General features: G+C 42.3%; 1 protein-coding gene across 1 annotated transcript in view; it reads right to left on the minus strand.

Moving 5' to 3' along the window:
- Positions 1-2,914: 2,914 nt before the first annotated feature.
- VPS26A (VPS26 retromer complex component A) overlaps positions 2,915-22,904 on the minus strand; it is a 41,308-nt gene continuing 21,318 nt past the window's right edge. Inside the window, 6 exon segments of the mRNA XM_077454281.1 lie at positions 2,915-3,491; positions 4,701-4,843; positions 14,335-14,403; positions 18,307-18,413; positions 19,349-19,513; positions 19,623-19,779. Of these exon segments, the coding sequence (XP_077310407.1) occupies positions 3,381-3,491; positions 4,701-4,843; positions 14,335-14,403; positions 18,307-18,413; positions 19,349-19,513; positions 19,623-19,779 (752 nt within the window). The 3' untranslated portion in view covers positions 2,915-3,380.

The raw sequence follows: 22,904 nt of genomic DNA on the forward strand, positions 1-22,904 counted from the left end.
GGCTTAAATGACTAAAATTGGAGTTTATTGGATTTTTTTTTTTTTAGTAGAAAATGAATTTAATCTTTTTGGCTTTTCAGTTTTATCACAAAAAAATACAAATCCCAGGAGGTGATCACATACCACCCACCAAAATAAAACTATTTGTGGGGGAGGGAGAAAATATAATTTGCATGACCGCACAATTACCAGTTAAAGAAGTAAGGTGCCAAATTGGAGGGCTAAAGAGTTTAAAAGAATAAAAATGCAATGACACACGTGTGGCTTAGCATTCAAGTATGAGGTGACAACAAAGTTTGCTGGCAAAAAGCCATACAGAAATAAAAAATAAAATAAAATAAATGCGTGTATGGAATCTCAAAGCGAGAGTTTTAGGCCACCATTTTGCTTGGTACTGGATCTTTAGAGAACTATATGGCCATTAACCGCTGAATTCTTTGCCAGAATTTGCAGCTGTAAAAACAAAATACACTGAAAACATTGGATTTATAAGATTTTATTTAAGGAGTATTTTGCCTCAAAAACATGGAAATATAAAATACTTTTACAATACTGTAAAGCAATTTATATATACTATGAATAAGAAAAATAATATTTTGAACAGAAAAAAACCCCCAAAAAAGTCTAGGAGGGAAAAAACAAACACACATAATGATCAGATTTACCGTTTCAAGAGAATATAGGTGATATGTACGATTGTTTATTATTATCGACAATGATTTTCCTTTAAACAGTACATGAGGTCAGAATTGGATGATACATTTAAAAACACATTGGGCATTGTGTCTGAAGGAATAGAATTTCTCACTCCATGGTCCCATACATTATTTCAGAAGAAAAAAAAATGTGTGACCATGTAATCCTATGGAACTCTTTACACCGACCCGCTGTGGGTCCGCTGTGTTTAGCAAAATCCTGCTTGATGGCAAAACCACAGTGCCCCAAATCAAGTAATTATTTCAGCAAGGTTGTGGATAAAACCATGGATAATTAGCTCAAAACTTACAAAGCTTTAGCATAAGGATCCTTATTTGACCCATGTGGTCAATTTTCAAATCTCACTGGGCTCAAAAAAATAAAAAAATATTTTTTTAAGGATCTCCTATTCTGTTTGAGAATTTACCCTGTTCTGAACCAAAATAGTCCAGGAATCTGAAGTGTAAACCCTGGTTTCTTAGCAAACCAAACAAAAGGAGGTGCTATGTTTAATAAGGGATTTCTTGCTACAGCAACAGTTGCCAAATGCAACTTCTCCACTCCTTCTCCAGCAGGTTGACAGGGAAAGTCAATTGATAAAACAAGTTAAATTGTAAGTGCTGGCAGGTTCCAGATATTTTCAGTGTGGGTAATAAACTGACCAGTTCATGTCAGGTTGGCTTCAGTTGGCAAAAGTACTAACATTCCTTTACAAATAAAAAAGGCGTCTGACACTACAAGACCGAACCAGTGTATCTGGATATGACAGTACAATGCAGTGCATCTTGTAATAATAAATAAGTAGCAAAAGCTCAAAACAAATTCATTTATAAAAAAGGAGGACAATCACCAAATATTCACTGTAGGTGAATCTTCCAGATACAAATGTTTTAAATGACAGGGATTGAAAGTCCTAATTACTGCTTTGTAACTATGTCCCATGTACAAGGTACCATGTAATCCATATGGCTTTCCCAACACTGAAATTAATATCATTTACAGACATACATATAGTTTCCATTTTTTAGAAGGAACTTCAGACATTTCAATCTGCATTAACTTTTCTGTACAGCCGAATGAAGATTAATTAGATCTATATCTATCCAGGGGCTGACCCCACATTTCATCACTGAAGGTTTGTCTTTCTTACGCCACCTTACCATATCAGTCTGCTCAGTGAAAAGTTAATAAGCATCACCACACTCCTTTTTGTACTCTGCCGATCTTTAAGCACTCCCCAATCGGTCTAACGTGAAAGAAAACATGTTTGACACTATTCAAAGCCACATACCTCGGTTGGCTGTCCACTATTAGTCTGATTCCTGCCAAGCAGGATGGTCCATAGGGGTTAAAAAATGTATCAGGTAGTATACAGGCAGTATTTTTAAATAGAATTTACAAGTGACCTAAATTGTGTAAATATCTCCTGAAATTATTTTGATATTCAATCATAGACTTTAGGTTAGTTGGTCCATGGTGAAAGCGATACTTCACCATGGAGATGCTTCTTGAGCAAGAGGGTATAAACACACATCACGGTCATTTACAAAAGTGTAGAGAAAGCAGATAGCAACAACCAAATCATAGGTACTTCCATTACTTAAGCACTCTTGGGTACATTGTGTAGATGGGTCCAATATTCACTGACACCACTTCCTTGGGGTAAAAAGGCTGTTGGCATTCAGTTACTTTATGGACCAGGCTCAGCTAAGATGTCCAGTGCTCAGGCATGGATCAAAGAACGAATCCTGTGCTATCAAAAACGCATACTGGGCAATTGTACATGCCTGCAAGTCAGCTCTCAGTCAGGAAGCACTACCAAGTACTTGGGCAACCCAAAATTAAATGATTTTCTCGGGTAATGGGTTGCTACTCTAGCCCCTCTCATTCTCATTACTATATAGTGAGGCTGTCCATAATGGTAAATGAGACAAAAGTGAAGCCATAGAACTCTGGCCTTTCCAGGAGAAGGTCATGACCTGCAAGCATCTGGGGAGGTACATGCTACATATGGATAGTACCGGATTGGATATTAGATTCACCTTTAAATGTGACAACTCTAAACCCAGTGGCTGCTATACATACAGTAATTACTGTCTTTAGACACAAAATGTTTTTATATGGGGAGCCCATTTCATCACTATAAACAATGAAGGAAAAAAAAAAAAAAAAAAGTGGCACATGTGACAAGCTTTAAATAAAATAAAAACACACAGTGTGATGTCTTCAAAATGTTTAATAAAGCCTTCATTTCCAAAGTGAATCTTAGGAATTTTGGGATGATTCACAGTGATGCAAAACCTGTCTGTTCAAAACAAAATAAAGATGGAATTCCAGCAAAATAAATGATGCAAGTGGATAAGAGACAATATTAAGGCTCTCGTTTTAATTTACATCAGCCTAACATGCATGAAAATAAAGTGAGACACCTTTTTTTTTAGCTTGATGCATGTTCAATGCAGAATCCCAAAATTAAAAGTTATATAAAATGCTAGTTTGAGAAAGGTCCAGTGTTTCGGCAAAAGCACTTGGTATTTATATATGTACAAGTGGAATTACATACAGACCCGCAGAATGTTTAGTGTAGTATAATGAACAGCAGTGTCAGATGAAGGTAAACAGTGGGAGATTTGGCCTTGTTCTATCTGGTTCTGTCCTTCATCTCTTGTGGGCTATACAAACTCCTAAATCTCTGGCTGGTCAGCTGATGCTTGCGGATCATTGGGATCATAGCGTTGGTGGAAATTGGTTCTTTTCCTGATCTTTTCAGGTGCTTTCCTCCACAAAATTATCTCCTATTTAAATGAGAACAGAAAAACATTTATTGCATTAGATACTGTATAAAAAAAGAAGATTAAAACCTTAGAAGTGGTGCAGTTACACATATGATGTAGTTGTCCATATTCTCCAAGCTCGTTTTATACTCACTAAAAGTCTGGCATGGGGTGATGGGGATCATCAATGTAATTACACAAAATTCTGTGCCATTGTTGTAGGGGTCTGATTGCACTTTGCTCAATGCTTTAATATTGTTCAGATGTTAGCAGACTTGCGTTTTGACACGTTAATGTTTGTTCTGTAAAGAAGTCCATTCATTTGAATGGACTGCCTTACACGCTAACCACAAATAAGGTACATGTTGCATTTTGACTAGCATATTGCACATTCATTGGTAAAGTACATTGAGATTTCATTTAAAATGAATGGCATTTAATCACACCAATACATGGGTGAGCATTACCACAATACAATAGTGTGAATGGGCCCCATTCCAAAAATAGCTTAACGCTGAACTCAAGGGAAAGAAAAATGCTCCCTTGCAGTGGTACTGCAAGTGTTAAATACTTGCATATGGGAATAGAGCAGGGTCTGCTGTCAGATGAGCAAAACTACTTTTTTTTGAACCCCTAGAACTAAACGAACGTATAATCTTTGCAGCGCGGGAGTAGCCCCACTGCAAGTGAGCATTGTTCCTATCCCTGGAGATCCCCTGGTCTTAATTTTGGTAAAATGAACAACTGTCAAACACAAATATCCCATTTTATGCATGTGGGGTTTTTCTTCTAACCATATTAAAAATATCCAAAATTTGCCATATAAAATAGTTAAAGGTTTTCTAAATCAAAAAGTACTATGAACATATGGCAACAATTCACTCCCATGTTAAAATGACCAAAGCACTCTTAAAAGCGGTTGTATAACCCCCGCTTGCACATTTTTACCCACAGGTAAGCCTATAGTAAGGCTTACCTGTAGGTAAAAATGAATAGCTCCTAAACCTGTACAGTTTAGGAGATATTCACCTTGCAAGCAGCTGCTGAAGTCAGCGGTGCATGTGCTCTGAAGGTCCAGCAGATGCTGCCGGACCGAAAGACTCCCGTGTAACAGGAGAGAGACGGCATTGCGGCTCTGGCCACGCACAGCGCCAGGGACATGAACCCGGAAGAAACAGAGAACGTCAGCTCCCTCAGCGGGGAAAGTCCTCATTAAACACCAAACTTTACCTGTTGTTTGAAATATCTTCTGTCTTCCTCATCGACAAGGACCAAGTTCAAGAAATAGCGCACAGAAAACTTCTTGTTCACATCTCTCATTGTGGGTGTGGGGTCATAACCAGCCAAAAACAGCCGGATGGGAATAGACTCTCCTAAACAAATATTGTAAACACAATAAGATTTAAAGAGTGATCCAAAAGGCATGCCTCTTACAATGCTACAGGCTATAATAATATGTTAAAGATAAAATGGTCTCCATTAAAAAAAAAGAGCCCAAGAATTAGATGATCCCGCCACCCATCAAATCTGCTGAAGCTTTAAAATCACAGGAATGCAGTTCATTCTGCACTCCCGTGACCCATTTTTAGCCCGCTCACCCGGTCCTGGACTGATCCCGACTTTACGATCAGGATTCACCCAGATGCCTGGACTGGCAGCTGGCTCAGCCAGCTGCTGGGAGACGGAGCCAGCCCCTCCTGCCCCTCCACAGCTCAGCTCTCCAGTGAGCACTGGAGGAGCAAAGAGCTGGTGACTGACAGTCACTACTCTCTGCTCAGAGGAGAAGGAAGAACTGAGCAATCAGTGGTGTTTGCTCAGTTCAGAGGCGGGAAGGGACAGATGCAGCATCCATCTAGGTGTGTATGTATGTATGTATGTATGTATGTATGTATGTATGTATGTATGTATGTATGTATGTATGTATGTATATATATATATATATATATATATATATATATATATATATATATCCCACACACAAACAGTATCTCAAGAGTGCACATCTAACATTTTTTGTAAATTGGGCTCAATTAGTAATTTTCTCTCCCCGGTGTCTCATTACTGTTACAAGGTCTCAGGTGTGAATGGGGAACAGGTGTGTTAAATTTGGTGTTATTGCTCTGTCTCATATTGGTCTCTGGTAGTTGAACATGAATAAAAAAAAAAAAATAAAAAAAAAAAAAAAAGGGAAGGAATTGTTGCTCTACATAAAGATGGCCTAACGGAGCTGCAGCATCGTGGCCAAGAGCATACAGAGGTTTAACAGGACAGGTTCCACTGACAACAGGCCCGGCCATGGTCGACCAAAGAGGTGGAGTGAATGTGCACAGCGTCATATACAGAGGTTGTCTTTGGGAAATAGACATACGAGTGTTGCCAGCATTGCTGCAGAGGTTAAAAGGGTGGGGGCAGGGGTCAGCCTGTCAGTGCTCAAACCATATGCAGCATCAAATTGGTCTGCATGGCTGTTGCCCCAGAAGGAAGCCTCTTCTAAAGATGATGCACAAGAAAGCCTGCAAACAGTTTACTGAAGACAAGCAGACTAAGGAGATGGATTACTGGATCTACATCCTGTGATCTGATGAGACCAAGATAAACTTATTTGGTTCAGATGGTGTCAAGCGTGTGCTGGCAACCAGGTGAGGAGTACAAAGACAAGTGTGTCTTGCCTACAGTCAAGCATGGTGGTGGGAGTGTCATGGTCTGGGGCTGGGGCTGCATATATGCTGCCGGCACTGGGGAGCTACAGTTCATTGAGGGAACCAAAAAATGTCAACATGTACAGTGACACGGTGTACGGTGACATATTGAAGTGGGTAAAGGTGATGGACTTGCCAAGCATGTCTCCACACCTAAACCCTTTTGAGCATCTGTGGGGCATCCTCAAAAACGGAAGGTGGAAGAGCATAAGGTCTCCAACATCCACCAGCTCAGTGATGTCATCATGGGAGGACTCCAGCGAGAACCTGTGAAGCTCTAGTGAACTCCATGCTCAGGAGGGTTAAGGCAGTGCTGAAAAATAATGGTGGCCACACAAAAAAGGGAGTTTTGTACTCACCGTAAAATCCTTTTCTCTGAAGTTGACAGACACAGCTCCTTGACCTTAGGGTTATCACACCACCTTAAGGACTAGGCCGAACACAACATTTAAAAAACAGCAAGACTGCACAGCACCGCCCAGGGGGCAGTCCCTCTGGCTATAACCCCTCACCCTGCTTCCTGCAGCTCAGCATGTCAAAAAAGCAGTACAAACATAAATAGGAGGGATGGGTGCCGTGTCCGTCAAAGAACTTCAGAGAAACGGATTTTACGGCGAGTACAAAAATCCCAATTCCTCTTTCGTTAAGTGACGAACACAGCTCCTTTAATTCTTGACCTTAGGGACGTCCCCAAGCAGTGTCAAAAAACGAGGGGTGGAAACAGCAAAACATAACTTCACCCACAACAAAAGGAACACCTCAACAGAGGAGTTGCCATCTTAAAAACGGCTGCCATCAAAACCAGCGGCCAACTGAAGCATCAAAAGATGCGTTTACAACAAACTTGTAACTTAAAGAAAGTGTAAATTGCAACCCCACATAGCCACCTGCAAAACCTTGCGGCCACAGCAACCATCTGAAGATGTGCTTACATCAACTTTGTAGAATTTAGTGAAAATGTGAACGGACAATCAAGTCGCCACCTTACACACCTGGGTGAACAACGAGACCGCCAGACCTTTTTTCGGACCAGTCACCGAGACAGAGTCTGACTTCAGGAAGGGAGCCGTAGCAGATAGATACACCCGTAGAGCCCAGACCACGTCCCGGGAATGTAAGGCAACCTCTTTCGGGTGTGTCGGCTTAGGACATAAGGATGGTAACACGATGTCTCCACTTGGAAATGGATGGAATGCCGAAACCACCTTCGGAAGGAAAGAGGACTGCGGACGTAGCACCGCCTATCCTTGTGGATGACCAGGTAGGGAGACTTGCATCACAAGGCCGCCAACTCAGAAACCCTCCTGGCAGATGTAATAGTCACTAGAAAGACTACTTTCTGAGAAAGCGTTAATAAGGGAATCTCCCTAATGTTTTCAAATGGCGGTTTCCGAAGCGCCGATGGCACCAGATTCAGAACCCACGGAGGTAGCGGTGGGCGAACCGGAGGGACTGTGTCAGACCCCTTGCACAAAAAGTACTCTGAGTAAGTCGCCAAGGGACGTTGGAAAAAGACAAATCTTTCGCGAAGATGACTTCTGTGCCCTCAGCATAGTGTAAATTACCAAGTCCAATAGACCTTGGCCCCTTAGTACCTGGATTTCAACAGCCATGCCGTGAAAACCAGCGACGGTAAACAGGATGAAGTATTGGACCTTGTGCTAGGTGGTCTTCTCGCATCGGCAGCCACGAAGGAACATCCACCACCAGTCGTATTAGGTCAGCGTACCAAGGACGTTAAAGCGGGATTCCACCCTAAAGTGGAACCTCCGCTGATCGGATCCCTCCCCCCCTCCGGTGTCACAATTGACACCTTTCAGGGGGGGGGGGGGGGGGTGGAGATACCTGTCAAAGACAGGTATTTTCACCCACTTCCGGGCATAGACTCCCGTGGGAGTCTACGCCATTTCCTGCCCTGCCGCGCTGTCTGCTGGGACACACGCGGGTCCCAGTGACAGCGCGGAGATTTCCTATTGCGCGCCGCGGCACGCGCAGTAGGGAACCGGGAAGTGAAGCCGATTCGCTTCCCTTCCTGATTCCCTCACCTAGAATGGTGACTACAGCAGCCGAGAGATCGATCGGCATCGCTGGAACCCGGGACAGGTGAGTGTCCATTTATTAAAAGTCAGCAGCTGTAGTATTTATAGCTGCTGGCTTTTAATATTTTTTTTTTGGTGGAATCCCTCTTTAAGGCCAATCTGGGGCAATCAGAATCACCGGAATCCCCTCTGCCTTCACTCTGGTATAACTCGTGATAGAAGTTGGTGTGTGTGTGTGTGTGTGTGTGTGTGTGTGTGTGTGTGTGTGTGTGCCGAGAGGCCCACATCTGGTGTACCCCACCTTAGGCAAAGGAGCCGGAATACATCCAGATGCAACGACTATTCCCCTGGGTCCAGCATCTGACGACTTAGGTAGTCTGCCTGCCAGTTTTCTACACCCAGAACGTATATGGCAAACAGCGCTGGCATGTGCCGCTCTGCCCACTGGAGGATGTGAGCGACCTCCCGTGCTGCGGCCGAGCTGCTAGTTCCTCCTTGATGGTTGACATATGCCACTGCTGTGGCGTTGTCCGATTGGATCCTGACCGTGCGCCCCTGTAGCCTCCTGGACCACGTGGAGAGGCAACATCTGATCGCCCGAACCTCAAGCACATAGATTGGCAGTTGGGAATCTTCCCACGACCAGAGGCCCTGGGCCGACTGTATGCCCAAAAACTCCCCCCCACCCAGTCAGGCTGGCGTCCGTTGTGATCACCATCCAATGGAGAGGAAGGAACGATCTCCCAGACTGAAGGGCCGGAGACTCAGCCACCAGAGAAGGGAATCCCTGACTAACTGGCTCACCCAAATTTGACAATCCAGTGATAATGGAGATTTGTTCCATTTTGACAAAATCTCCTTCTGCAAGACTCGAGTGTGAAATTGAGCGTACGGTACCACCTCAAAAGTGGCTACCATGAGGCCCAGAACTCGCATGCAGAAGCGCAGCTACGACCACCTACGGGTCACTAACAACTTTATTTCAGCTTGAAGAGTCTGCAGCTTTTCAGAAGGGAGAAAAACTCTCGCTTTTGAGGAGTCCAACAGTAAGCCCAGGTACTCTAGGCGTTGAGTTGGCACCAACACCGACTTCTTTAGGTTCAGCACCCAAACTCCCGGAGAGTCTGCATGGCGATCGCTGCATCCTCCCTTAATCCTGAGGCAGAAGCTGCTCTCAGAAGGAGGTCATCTAGGTAACCCACGATTGAGATCCCACGTTGCCTTAACAGAGCCAGAATTGGAGCAAACACTTTGGTAAAGACTCGGGGTGCCGACGCCAGGCCAAAAAGGGAGAGCCACAAACTGGTAGTGCTCTTCTCCAACTGCAAATCGCAGAAACCTCTGATGCCTGAGGCATACGAGTACGTGTCCTGGATATCCAGGGATGCCAAGAAGTCCCCCTGATGGAGTGCAGCGACCACGGAGCGAACTGATTCCATCCTAAACCTTTGCACTTTCACAAAGCTGTTGAGGGTCTTCAAGTCCAGGATTGGACATACCCCTTCCTTTTTGGGGACTACAGATTGGAGTAAAATCCCTGAAACCTTTCCAGCGTCGGTACAGGTACCATCATCCCACGCAGTAACAAGTCCTGTACTGCCCCGAACAGGGCTTCTGACAAGCTGGAAGTAGAGGTAAGTTGGAGAGAAAAAAAATCTGTTTGGTGGACAAGAAACTATCTTGTATCCCAATGAAAATAGTTCGCAGCTCCATTGGTCTGACAGTAGAGTGGTCCACCAAGCTGCAAACTCCCGAAGACGCCCTGCCCACCCGAGAGTTGGGTGGGGCAAACCTTCATTCTGTATCATTTTTGCTCGCAGACTTGCGAAACCAGGGACGCTTTTGTCCTTCAGCAGGCGCCTTGTCGGACTGGGAATGCTTACCTGCCGACCTGTGGAAAAAGGAGGGCCTTTGCCTACGGCGTGGCTTCTTACCCTTCCTGGACTGTGGGAGCAACGTGCTCTTCCCACTGGTAATATTTTTAATAATGTCATCCAGCGAAGCTCCAAAAAGCCTCTCACCTTGGAAGGGCAAATCCGCCAGTGCTTTTTTTAGATGCCTGGTCCATATACCAGCATTTCAGACAAATCAGGTGCCATATCCAGGGCCTCATCACAGACCTACTTAAGGCTATGCACCCACTGGTCTGCCAGCTCCACGGAGACCGGGGAAAACTGTTGCTTCTCCAATTCATGGTGCAACAGCTTTGCCCATTCAGTAAGCTCCTGCAACACCAAGGCCGTGGCCAGCACAGGTCGTAACACTGACCCCACTACTGTAAACATGGACCAGGACCCTGCCTAGGCCCTCCTGTCGGCAGGGTCCTTGAAGGCAGGAGTCCCTTCTATCAGAATCGTGGTTACTTTCTTTAACCGACCGGAGGAGACGTCCATTTTTTTTCCAGGAGTCTCTCCTCAAAGGGGGTAACACACGGCCATTCTTCTTTGGACTGAAAAGGCCCACTGCGGAGTACCCCATTCTTTGTAGATGAACTTATCAAAATAAGTCAAATACGGAAACACCTTAGACCTGCAGGCTGGTTTGCGGGACCCAAAAGAGACTGCCACCTCAGCAGAGATTCCTGCTGCATCCTGTATCTTCAGGGTATACCGCACCGCAGTTATAAGTGCTCCTACTAGCGTTTTTTCCTGTGCTAACCTGGACAGTCAGTCATTCTCACTGTCCGAACGGTCCTGGTCCGCATCCTCTGACGCGTCATAACAGGGGCAGAGTCTGAATCAGAGCTCTCCCCAGAAGACTGTGGGGGGGGGGGGGGGGGGTGTTGGCCAGGGGGCATTTACCCCCCTTGCGCCCGCACACCGCTTCCACCCTGGCAACAAAGGTCTCCAGGACTGCCAACAAAGCATCCATGAGCACCGCATTTTTTGCAGGTGAGCCGGTTGCAATAGCAGGGATGTCTGGGGAAGAAGCGCCAGCTTCTGACGCCATGCTGCCCCTCACTCGCCTGCCACACCTTAGGGACTTAAGGTACACAAATCCCACCCTCTTAGCTGCTCACAGACTGAGGGGCCCCTCTGCAGGACTCTCCACTCTGAGTGCAGCGCTGTGCTGCCGCTGACCGTTCTGCCCTGCTTCAGTCACAAAGTGCTCAGAGTGAAAACCACGCTGTTCTGAGGTACACAGACCCAGCAGTAGAGGTAAAAACGCGCTGAGGCTACAAAAGAATGGCCGTCGGCCTTAGCACAAAAATCACCAAGAAAATGGCTGCTGAAACTTCTAGAAAATGGCTGACAGCCCATACACTGCATAAGACTACAGGAAAATGGCGGCACCTCACAGCAAAGAAAAAAATGGGACAGAAAAGTAAAAATGGACCCAACAGCCAGCGCAGCCTCCCGCCAAAGCCCGGAGGCCCCTGGCCTAGGTACATACACTGCACTTCATGCCCAGTCACACAGTGGCCCCAGCAGGGGGAGGGGGCGGGCTAGGGAGAGTGAGAGACCCCCTAGCCGACCTCCCAGGGAATGCCCAGCTGCTCCATCCTGCCGAGGCAGGGAGAGCCGTACTTACCCTTCCTGTCGACATTGCTGGACGCATGCTACCACAGACCCATCACCCGAGCAGTACGGGGTGGCTATTGGCCAAGGCACACTGACACAGACAGCAGTAGCCCGGTCATATGTGCGCCCCAGAGCATATAGCTCACCGGCCGCCCCTGGAATATATTTGCCAAAATGGGAGGGGTGTACCCACTTTTCTGAAAATATATAACACACACACACACACACACTTCTAAACAGATTTGGGCACACATACAAATGGCTTAAATGTTTATAAGCAAATTCAGCCATTAAGGCCAAAGCGGAAGGGTAGAACCTCTGGCAGGGTTTAGGGCCGTGTCTCACTGGATACATTTCACTACTGTCCAGTAAACATAGGATTTTAACAATTTCCCTTTATTTCTCCCCAAAGTGAAGGTAAAGGCCACATTTAAAAATTATCACTAACACAGACATCCCCATTGGAAGATATCCTCTCTACTTCTGTTCCAGTAACAAATGTACAATTTTGGATTTCCCATCACATTCTGTCGCCAGGACAATAGTTAGGGTTGATCTTCCCCGATGGGCACAGCAATAACCAACTTTTTTTTTTATTTAAATGTGCATTTATCAAAAAACAGTATTCCACAAAATAGATACATTATCCCTTAATACAGAGACATTTCAAAACATATTATAGTGCAGTTCACAGAAATAAAAAATACATTCTGACCTCACTAGTACCTGCATTATTTTTCTTATCTCTACTAAAGATTCCACTAAAAATAATATACCGGAGTTTGGTTGGATAAACACTTCAGCTCTTTCCTTTTAAAAGAACAAAAACAAACAAAAGGGGGGGGGGGGGAAGAACAAGAGCAGGAGGACCTTAGTCCACAGAGCAGCTCTCCAGTAGGGACTTCCCTTCTTCTGAATTTATGAACATTCCAATAAGACCATGTTTTGGTATATTCTTCCCTTCTGTCCTGAGCCGTAAACACTAGATCTTCCATGGCATGGATACTCCTCACTTTGTTAAGCCACATAGCAATGGAGGGAGGATTAGGGTCCCTCCAGCACATAGTATTACAGGCGTTAGCGGCATTAACCAAGTGAGAGTATCAATTTCCTAAATGTCCCAGTTGGAATTTGTGAGTAGTGGACAGGAAGAAGGCAGGATCCTTCAGTATTGGAAAATTGGTGAAATTTTTTGAGAGATCTTCTGAATTTCTGACCAATACTGTTTAATCTTTGGGCATAGCCAGAAGATATGGAATATGGATCCCTGTCCCTCTCGGCATCACCAGCAATGTCTGAGACCTCTGGATAGAACCTACGAAGAACCGATGGTGTACGGTACCAACATGTTAATTTATAATTCAACTCCTGAATAAGAGTACAAAATAGATGATTTTAGGGAAAGGTTCCATTCTATTAAAGAGCTCTTTACAATTTGTTATTAGCAAAGCATAGATCTTAGAGAGTACAAGGGAGAGGACTTTTGTCCTCGCAGTACGATTTAAACGTTGTCCACTGGCGTCTAAAGTTCACCGGTGGTCCCAGGGATCGAAAGTAATGACATATTTGTAGCGCCTGCCAAAAATGGAACCCGTATCGACCACCCGACTGCATTAACATAGAAACAGAGAACATCACCAACTCTCTGTTCAGAGCTGTGAGAACTGAGCGATCAGCTGTGTTTGATCGTTTGGTTCTCAGTCTTAGAGCTGGTGGGAGATAGACGCAGCATTGTACCAATATATGACATTTTGGCTCTCGCACCTGTATACCCCTATGGGCCAGAGAAATTGTTACATTTCTGCTATGGGCCTTACCATACAGTATTAACTTTGCCATTATTTAAAGCGTCAAACCACTAACTATAATTAAATTTACTCCCACAGCTATTCTAAGCCTATTCTATCTACCCTGTAAAGGAAAAGGTTTTACTAAGGGGTTCATTCACCACCACCCCCCATTTTTTGTCTGTCAGGTTGCTTTAACTGACATGATATGCAGACCGAAGCTTAGCCCTTTGATCTGCAGATGAAGCTGTAAAGCACAAAAAAAAAAAAAAAAAAAAAGTAACAATGCTACTTTGTAGCACTCTAGCATGAATGGTGTTTATAAGCACTGTTTCCAAGAAAGTATTTTGCGCCTGTACACGCAAACACACAGCCCCAAATAAATACAAAAACACCTAAAATAAAAATGTCAGAAATGGCATTCAGAAATGCTAATGTTCGAACATTAGTACCGTGTGCAAGAGGCCTTTGAAGGTTTTTTTTTTTAAACATCATAGCCCAACTATGGGCTGTCATTTTGACAGCCAAGAATTGCCAAAAGATGCAGAAAGAAGAGGAGGGGATGAGGTAGCGGGCATACTGAGCACCCCCTGTGTACATCAGTTACGTTTGTTTGGGCTTGTGAAGCATGGCCCATGTCCATAACAGAGACTATAGCTTTTAACTATGCACTGGGGCTATATTGTGACTGTTACAGCAAGTCACAAGTAAAGAGCTTTGGTTAATGTTAAGAAACAGTGGCACTTTAAAAAAAAAAAAAAAAAAACACATAAATTAAACGTTTATTCACAAGTAATAACTAATTCCACACATATTACCTTTTACAGGTGCCCCATCCATAATTTCATATTTTGCAACAGTTTCTGTTTCAGTTGTAGTACTAGGACCTGAAAAATAAAATATATTATTCATGTTCCACAGGACTGAACAAGTTCCAGGCCCTGTGTTCATAGGCTTTGGGCTTATGTTGGCTTCAGTTTGAAAAGCGTATTATACTTTAGAACAATAACTTAGAATCTTTGACATGCATTTCAGCTGCTTCAAAGTTTTGCATAGCTTTTGTGGGATGCAAAACAAATTTGATGTAACCAAACACCCATTGACAGGGTGTCTAATAGAATTCCCATGCATGGCATGATTCTTATGAAAAAAAAAAAAAAAAAACACAAAAACACAACCACAATATTTTTTCCTGCAGGGGTTTCTGCATGAAACAGACTACAACTTGATAAAGACCAGCTCTTTATAATGTAGTTTCAATAATCCTCTGTGGCAGCTGCTGTAAATTATATTTGGATAAAAAACAGGTTCTAATGGAAGAGGAATCTGTCACCTGTCAAATTAGAGCTCATTCACAATAGTGGTTTGGTTCACGCTACAGCAGCCCCTACCTAGGTCATTAAAAACCCATTTTTGTTTACTTGATTGATTGGCAAATTTGAGCGTTTTTCTGATACAGGTGTGGATTCCTGTACTGTTAACAGCAGCCAACTAGCCAGAGAATTTACTTAGCTATAGTTGGCAAATGCCATCTTCCTGTCTTAATGAACTTGTGTAAAAGAGCAGCACTACTCTTTTTAGGTTTGAAGACCTGAGATTCCCAGGATTACTTTAATGATATATACACAAAAATGGATGCAAATATTTCCTTTACACTAAAACACACTTTGAACGTAGAGCTGTACATTCCTGGAAACGGGTAGCCAATGCAGCAAAACAATTATAACTAGGTTGGGTCCTTCTTATTGCTGTTAGTGCAAGAAAACACTAGTTTTCACCTTCACTTAAAAATTCCCCCAACTCTCCTTCAAATTTGTCTAACCTTGCCTGGAGGAGGCATTGAATTAGGCGATTACTACTTTGTGAATTTAGGCTTACATCTAGCTATTTTATATCTTATTTTTCCTTTCAGATACAACCTTACCCTTCCACAGCAGCACCTAGGCAAGGGTGATCTTGCCATCCTCCTGGAGAGATACCAGGAAATGTGGAGTAGCCCAAACACTGCTAAAAGATGGATTCTGCACTATGCTGTATCACCATCGAGATTTAGGCTACTCCAAAGGATTGTGGCAGAAGGATGGCGATGTCACCCCCTGCAATTCAGAAGCTGGGAAAAAGGTATGTCAATTTTTTAACTTAACTTACTGCCCTCTCATCCAGTTTTTGTTTTTCCAATATAGTACAACGTATTATGTATAGTGATATAAACGTGAACCTTTATAACACATAATATAAAACTGTGTAAATGATCTGAAAAAATATAAAAAAACATATATGAAACACCAAAACAGGGTGCGCGTGTATAAAATATACACACACACACACACACACACACACACACACGAGTCCAAATAGTCCTTAAACAAAAAGTAGATTACTCACATTTCCATAAATGTGAACAGCATATAAATGAGTAGTAAAGCAATGTCTATTGGTAGGTCCCACCAATGCGTTTCGACTCAGTCATCATCTGTGGTGTGATCACGAAACGAGTTGGCTTGACCTACCAATAGACAGACATCGCTTTACTACTAATTTATCTGCTGTTTACATTTATGGAAATGTGAGTAATCTACTTTTTTTTTTTACATTAAAATAATTTTAAAACAGGGTTATGCTATGTGAGTTTTTTCATTTTTTTTATACGTGAACCACCGAACGTTTACTCCCCATTTGACATCTGGGAAATGTATGGTGCCAGCTTCTGAAGATTTTGGGATATGAATATCTGACGGATTCATCTAATTGATAAAGCTTGTTTGTTTGACTTGGGCGGCGTAAGCCTCACCAGGTTCAAACTAACTGGTAAGCCTCCTCCTCATCACGGTGGTGTTTTTCTGTTTGAGAACCACGTTTGGGACTGTCCCCTGTGGATGTTTACATCTGCTTATGTATCTTATGAAGTCACTTGGATTTGAACATCTTTGTGCACTTTTAGTAATATACACTAAAAAGGACTATTTGGACTTTGATTGAAATAAAAAAAATAAATAAAAAATGTGTGTATATTATATATATATATATATATATATATATATAACAAGAATTACCACAATGTGGATATTGTATATAGTGATATAAACGTGAACCTTTATAAAACACACAAAACTGTGTAAATGATCTGAAAAAGATAAAATAAACCATATATGAAACACCAAAACAGTGCGTGTGTGTGTATATATATGTGTTATATATAAACACACACACTGTTTTGGTGTTTCATATATGGTTTATTTTATCCTTTTCAGATCATTTACACAGTTTTGTGTGTTATAAAGGTTCACGTTTATATCACTATATACAATATCCACAGTGGGTTATATCCACATTGTGGTAATTCTTGTAATAAATAAAATTCTACTATATAAAAGTTCAATCGTAACGTCTAAAAACATGTAAAACGCATTTAAAATGCAGAGATGTGAACCTAAATTAAAGAAATTTGCTTCTAGTGCAAGGCAAGCTTTAAATGAGCCGTTCAGGGTGAGCCCATTGCTGGCATAGACGTAGATGTGCTCCCATTGGTGGAGGCACGCCTCCTGCTTGTCAACGCCATTCCAACTGGGTGGACCCGCAAGGCCTCCTGGGTGATGTAGTCAGTTCCAGGATCTGGACCTCGGCGCATGTGCATCAACACATACACGTCAGACACCGGCCAAGTGGGAGACACAAAAGCAAGCATCTCCAGCAATCATTCTGCTGGAGCCACAAGGGCGACCTATACATTGCAACAGCATGTTTCCAGGTAATGTGCACAGTTGTCTGGTTGGGTCGTTAGAATGTGACGTTTCAATGTTACTTGATAGAATAGCTGAAGAAATCCTTGCCAGATAGCTTTACTCTGTTCATTTTGACAAGCAGTGTCTGTGTGTCAGTGTATGTAGTGGAGTTAATAGGACTTGTACAGCATTGCCGGGATAAACAGTAACAAATTAGTAATTGTGCCAAAGAATAAATAATACATAATTTTAAAATAATTACAAAAGCAAATTTTGTTCTCTTTATAAATATCAATGCTGAGCCATTAGCTGTGGATGCTGGAAGTTACCTCAAATATGGTACCACACAATATATGATTGTTCACCTCCTTCTTTCAGTTGATCTTACACTGGGTATTGGCTTTGGTTATAAAAATCAGGCGCTAAATCTCCTTACCACCTAAACATTGTGTGAATCTGTAACCAGGCTATTTTAGCCTGCATTGCGGGTATTTAATTTCTATATCCATCAGATAGACAAATATCCATAAAGTGAATATTGACATCTTAACTTGGTCTTGGTGTCTCTTCTGTGGCCATATGGCGCCCTCTTCCCTAAAATTTGCAGACGGCTTGGTTGGTGACCATAGGCAGCCAATTGGGTAAGCATGGAATGGCTGGACAGAGTAAATAAAAACAATTTGTCATCTGGAAATTAATGTAATGATCTGTATTGTATAATTCATTATATCAAAGATTGAATATTTTGACTTTTGATTTGGCCTACATATCAGTAGTGTTTTTTAAATTCCCTGAAGAAGCCCTAATCTGCGAAACATGTCAGGAACAAATACCATGTCATCACTGTTTATGTAAAACATACAATTGACCTTATATATTGCATGCGATAGAGTTTATTGGTCTGATTTTAATCATGTACAAATAAACTGATGTTTATATATTATCAACTGTTTTTTTTTTTCTCTTGGCACCATTAAAGCCCAATGAAATATCTGCTTCCCTGTAAACTTTAAATTAAAAAATAAATTAAAAAAAAGGGACACCAAAACACACAAACAAGTCCTTTACCTATTCCAGTAATTTCCTTTTTTATTAACTGTAATTCCATATGTTGGATTTTTATTCTGACCAGTAGGAAGTAGATCTTTCCCACAATAACATCTTTTAAGTGGTATCTGGGAAAAGATGGAACAAACACCAATAAATATCCTCAGTTATACCAACTGATAATTTTCACAATAGCATACCTATAACAAAAACGTGCCGGTATAAATCATCCAGAGGAAAGCTAAACAAAAGATCACACTATAGACGCCACCAACTGAATTCACATGGATAACGACTAAAGACCTCCAACAGATTTTACTGTTTATTAATAGAAATATGCATTTTTTTGGGGTAGTGCAGGGTTACAAAATAGTATTCTTTCCCTAAAGCAAGTAGATTTTATCTAAACCCCACACATATGCAGGCACATCTTACATGCACCTACACAAGGCCAGTATATTTGAAAAGAGAGGTTACACATTTGCAGTGTAGATTTCCCACCCTAACATTACAGTTTTTACATGTCAACAGCTGCTGTTGATTAAAATGGCAACAGCCACAGAAAAGAATGACCAGAGGTACAATTCATGCTGGAAGGTCTAGCCCCAGGCTGGACTTAGGGTAGCTGTACACAGGGGCTAAATTGAGTTTTGTCCTTAGAATCTGCATTTTCACACAACCTGTCCTTAAGCCTAGTACACATGGGCCAAATACCAGCCGACAATGGGCAGGTTCTATATATATATATATATATATATATATATATATATATATATATATATATATATATATATATAGCAGCCGGGCCAGGTTCTGTGGCCGACAGGCTCCCAATCAGTTGACTGGAGTGTCCTCTTGGAGGGAGGGCATTCCCCTGTCAGAACACAATAGTTCAGCAGGGGGAGATCACTGTACCAACATCTGATTGTTTGTATAGTGGCTCCGACCAGACCCGTCAGTTTTTTTCTTTGTTCAAGCCGCTGGGTTGAACAAAAAAAAAAAAAAAAAAAAAGATAAAGGATGGTGTGCGCTAGGCTTTAGCCCCAGTAGCCTGAATACTTACTTAGATTTATTGTATTCAAATTCTATGTGCAAACAGTCTTCAATTCCAACTTCCATTTTGATAGAGTTATTGACATCTGGGTATGTAGCGAGTTGGTGAACAATCAGATCATACTCTTTCACCAAGTCTGAAAGGCGCCTGACTATTGTAACTTTAAGAAAGTACCTTCAAAACAAAATCATGCTCATATTAATCAGGGAGCCAAGCAAGAACAAACATTAAAGTATTGCATAGAGAAACCAATAAGAAAATTAATATTTATAAGAACGCATACCTCAACCGAACATTTGAACCTATGTAGGATTCATAAGGCTTCTCAACTTGCATGAATTCGAAGTCATAACTTCTGCTTTGTGTCAGCTCCCCAGGTAAAGCCAATTCTTTGACAAGGTTGACAAACTCGTGTGTATTACTTTTATCATTAAAAAGTTCTAGAATAGAAAAAAAGATTTTTTGTAAAACTGTATAAAATTGTTTAAGACTTTATACACATTATGCAAAATGTGATTTTAAGCTAAAAGCACAGAACACTAAAATTTAAAAAGGTGCATTTTAACCCAAAAGCTGCATTGGTTCTCTTTTTTTAGGGTTTTTTCATCTGGTGATCCAGCCAGCAGCTCATTTCCTGTGTTAGGTTTACACTTTTGCAGGTTTGCGTGGGCACAGCAGTCTATTCATTTAAGTGGGCTGCTGTTCCTGCATTTTCCCGCAACCAAAACAATAAAAAAAAAAAAATAAATAAAAAAAATAAAAAAAAAAAAAGGAAAAGGAAATGGTGTGGGGGGTCGTTGAGCTTGCACCTTTTAAGAAACGTGGCTGTAGGGAAATTGAATGGTGGCTTTGCACAGTTATCGGTGGAGCCAAGTGCTAGCACTAAGGGTTTAAGAATGAATGGCAGTCCAGTGCATCTATAAAGAGTGAACACAAAATGGCTTAGGGTGGCTACACTAAGGCCTCCACTGTACCCATGGAAAAGTAACCTAGCCACCCTTGAAACGCAATACAGTCAACATGTAGAAAGCATAGCATTAGCTGACATTAGGCTTTTTGAGCAGTTACACAAAGTTTGTTTTTACCTTTTGGGATAAAGGTTTTAATTAGATGAATGAAAGCTGACCACTGTAAGAACTCATGTCAGTGTGTTAAATGGTGTTTCATATCCCTCTACCACTTTAACCGGACAGCTTAGTGTGGTAAAGGAATTTGAAAAAGTTACAGACTAACGGGAAGGATCAACATGCAATATCATTAATGCTATTAACAGACTACATCATATATGTAATTTTCGATTTTGCCTATAGTTCCACTTTAATGCTGGGTGGAGGTAGGCATGATAAAGCACACACACCATCTGGTTATTTACCTCTGGGTCTGCAGCTGCATTCCTTTTCAGCCAAACATATTACTGCCACAACCTACAGCTGAACACAAACGATGGTCATACTGCAGGTGACCAAAATTCTGTAGCACACAGATCTACTGTACTGTGTCTAGCGATTAAGGCAGACCCTACTATATACAAAGTAAATGCAGCCTATAGAAACACTAATCCAAGTACAGCTGCTGCAGTGGGCAAGACATTCCCACTAGGCCATGTATAGGCAAAACTTGTTTGTAAAAGAGTAGGAGGTAAATACCCATAAGATTTTTTTTCAGTGCCCCATTAAGATTACTTTTCGCTTCCTGTCCCCTACAGGCAGCAACAGAAGTGAGGAAAAGCCTCAGACATTTGTCACTGGCACAAATGCCCCCATTGGAAGATTTACCCTCTATTATTGTTCTAATTACAAGTCAATGGTCATTAGGACAAATATAGGAAAGGGGGGAAACAAACAAACAAAACAAAAAAAAAAAAAAAACACTTCATTACAAAATAATTTAAACGAAACACCAAATATCTCATTACAATATTTTAGACAATGTACAATGTATGCCCAATGCCCATATCATGCTCAAACACACAAGGCTTAGAAGCTATATGTTAGCAAAAAGTCAGTTCTCTGCAGTAGCAGAGTTAGCACTCACAGGCCATGGGGGATATTTACTAAAGGCAAATCCACTTTGCAGTGCAAGTGCAAAGTGCACTTGGAAGTAAAGTCTGTGTGTATCTGAGGGGGACATGCAAGGAAATAAAAAAAAATGGAATTACGTACCGGTAATGTCCTTTTCCAGGAGTCTTTCAGGACAGCCACCTTTGAGAGACACTGGCTCCTCCCCTCTTAGGAAACACCGCCTTCATTTTCATGATTTAAGCCTCCTCCTCCCTTCGTTCCTCAGTTCTTCCAGAGTACCTCCGGCCAACTGGGGAGACACAAGAACACGTCAAATAAACAAACCTTTAAGTCTTACCTGACGGCCTCATGTAATGAGTTCCCGATGATCTGCAAAAAACTTGGGTGGGAACCGGTGCTGTCCTGAAAGACTCCTGGAAAAGGACATTACCGGTACGTAATTCCATTTTTCCCCAATCGTCTTTCAGGACAGCCACCTTTGAGAGGATAAGCGAGTACCCTGTCTTAGGGTGGGACCTACTGCTTGCAGCACCTTGTGACCAAAGGGCTTGGTCTTTGGCTGAGAGAAGATCCAATCTATAGCGCTTCACGAACGTAGAAAACTTGAACCACGTTGCGGCTCTACAGATCTGTTCAGGAGACACACCAGCCCACATTGTCTGCGGAGTTGCCGCTGTCCTGGCTGAGTGTGCTTTAATTCTAACTGGAGGCTTTAATACCCCAACCGCGCAAGTCTGCCCAATGGCTGACCTTAATCATCTGGTTAGCGTACGTCTAAAGGCTTTGGAACCCTTCCTAGCCCCTGGAAGTAACACCAAAGGTAAATCAGACTTCCTGAACTGGCTTTGTGTAACCAAAATAATGAAGGACACGTCCAAGAAGATGTGTTCCTGTTCGCTCACTGGTTTTGAACGAAAAATAGGCAGCATAATCTCTCGGACTCTCTGAGGATTAGAGACTACCATTAGGTAAAAAGGCCAGAATGATCTTAAAAACTGAATGGTCTGGAAAGGGAGTGCCTTAACAGAAAGGGTTTCGAGTTTACTCACTTTCCTTGCCGCAGTGATCGCCACAAAAAACACAGTTTTGAGAGTGATCAACCATAACCAGCCAGATTCCAATTGCTGAAAAAGGTTCCTTTGTGGGAACCTGTAAAACTAATGAGTGACCCCGACTGGGAAGGGGGCGACCAAAGACTTGGTCTTTGCCTACTTAAGGCTCTAGGAACCTTACTATACCAAGGTCTGATGTTAGATGCCCTTCCAGGAATACGCTAAAAGCGAAAACCTGACTCTTCAATGTTTATGGGGCTAAACCTTTATCTGCCCCTGACTGCAGGAACTCTAGAACGGCTACGAGGCTGTGCACATTGAAGGAGTTCTCTGAGCATCAGCTGTTGAACCGTCTCCATACCTTCAAGAAAATGGTCTGAGTTTCTATTTACCTGCAATTCAGAAGAGTGGCTATTAAACAGTCTGAGACCTCTTTGCCCTTCAGCAATTCCTTCTCAGTAGCCAAGCTGCAAGAATCCACCTGGGGACCGC

This window comes from Lithobates pipiens, unplaced genomic scaffold (genome assembly GCF_037356315.1).
Source record: "Lithobates pipiens isolate NorthernLeopardFrog02 unplaced genomic scaffold, aLitPip1_a1.2 Scaffold_25, whole genome shotgun sequence".
In the NCBI taxonomy this organism is placed as follows: Eukaryota; Metazoa; Chordata; class Amphibia; order Anura; family Ranidae; genus Lithobates; species Lithobates pipiens.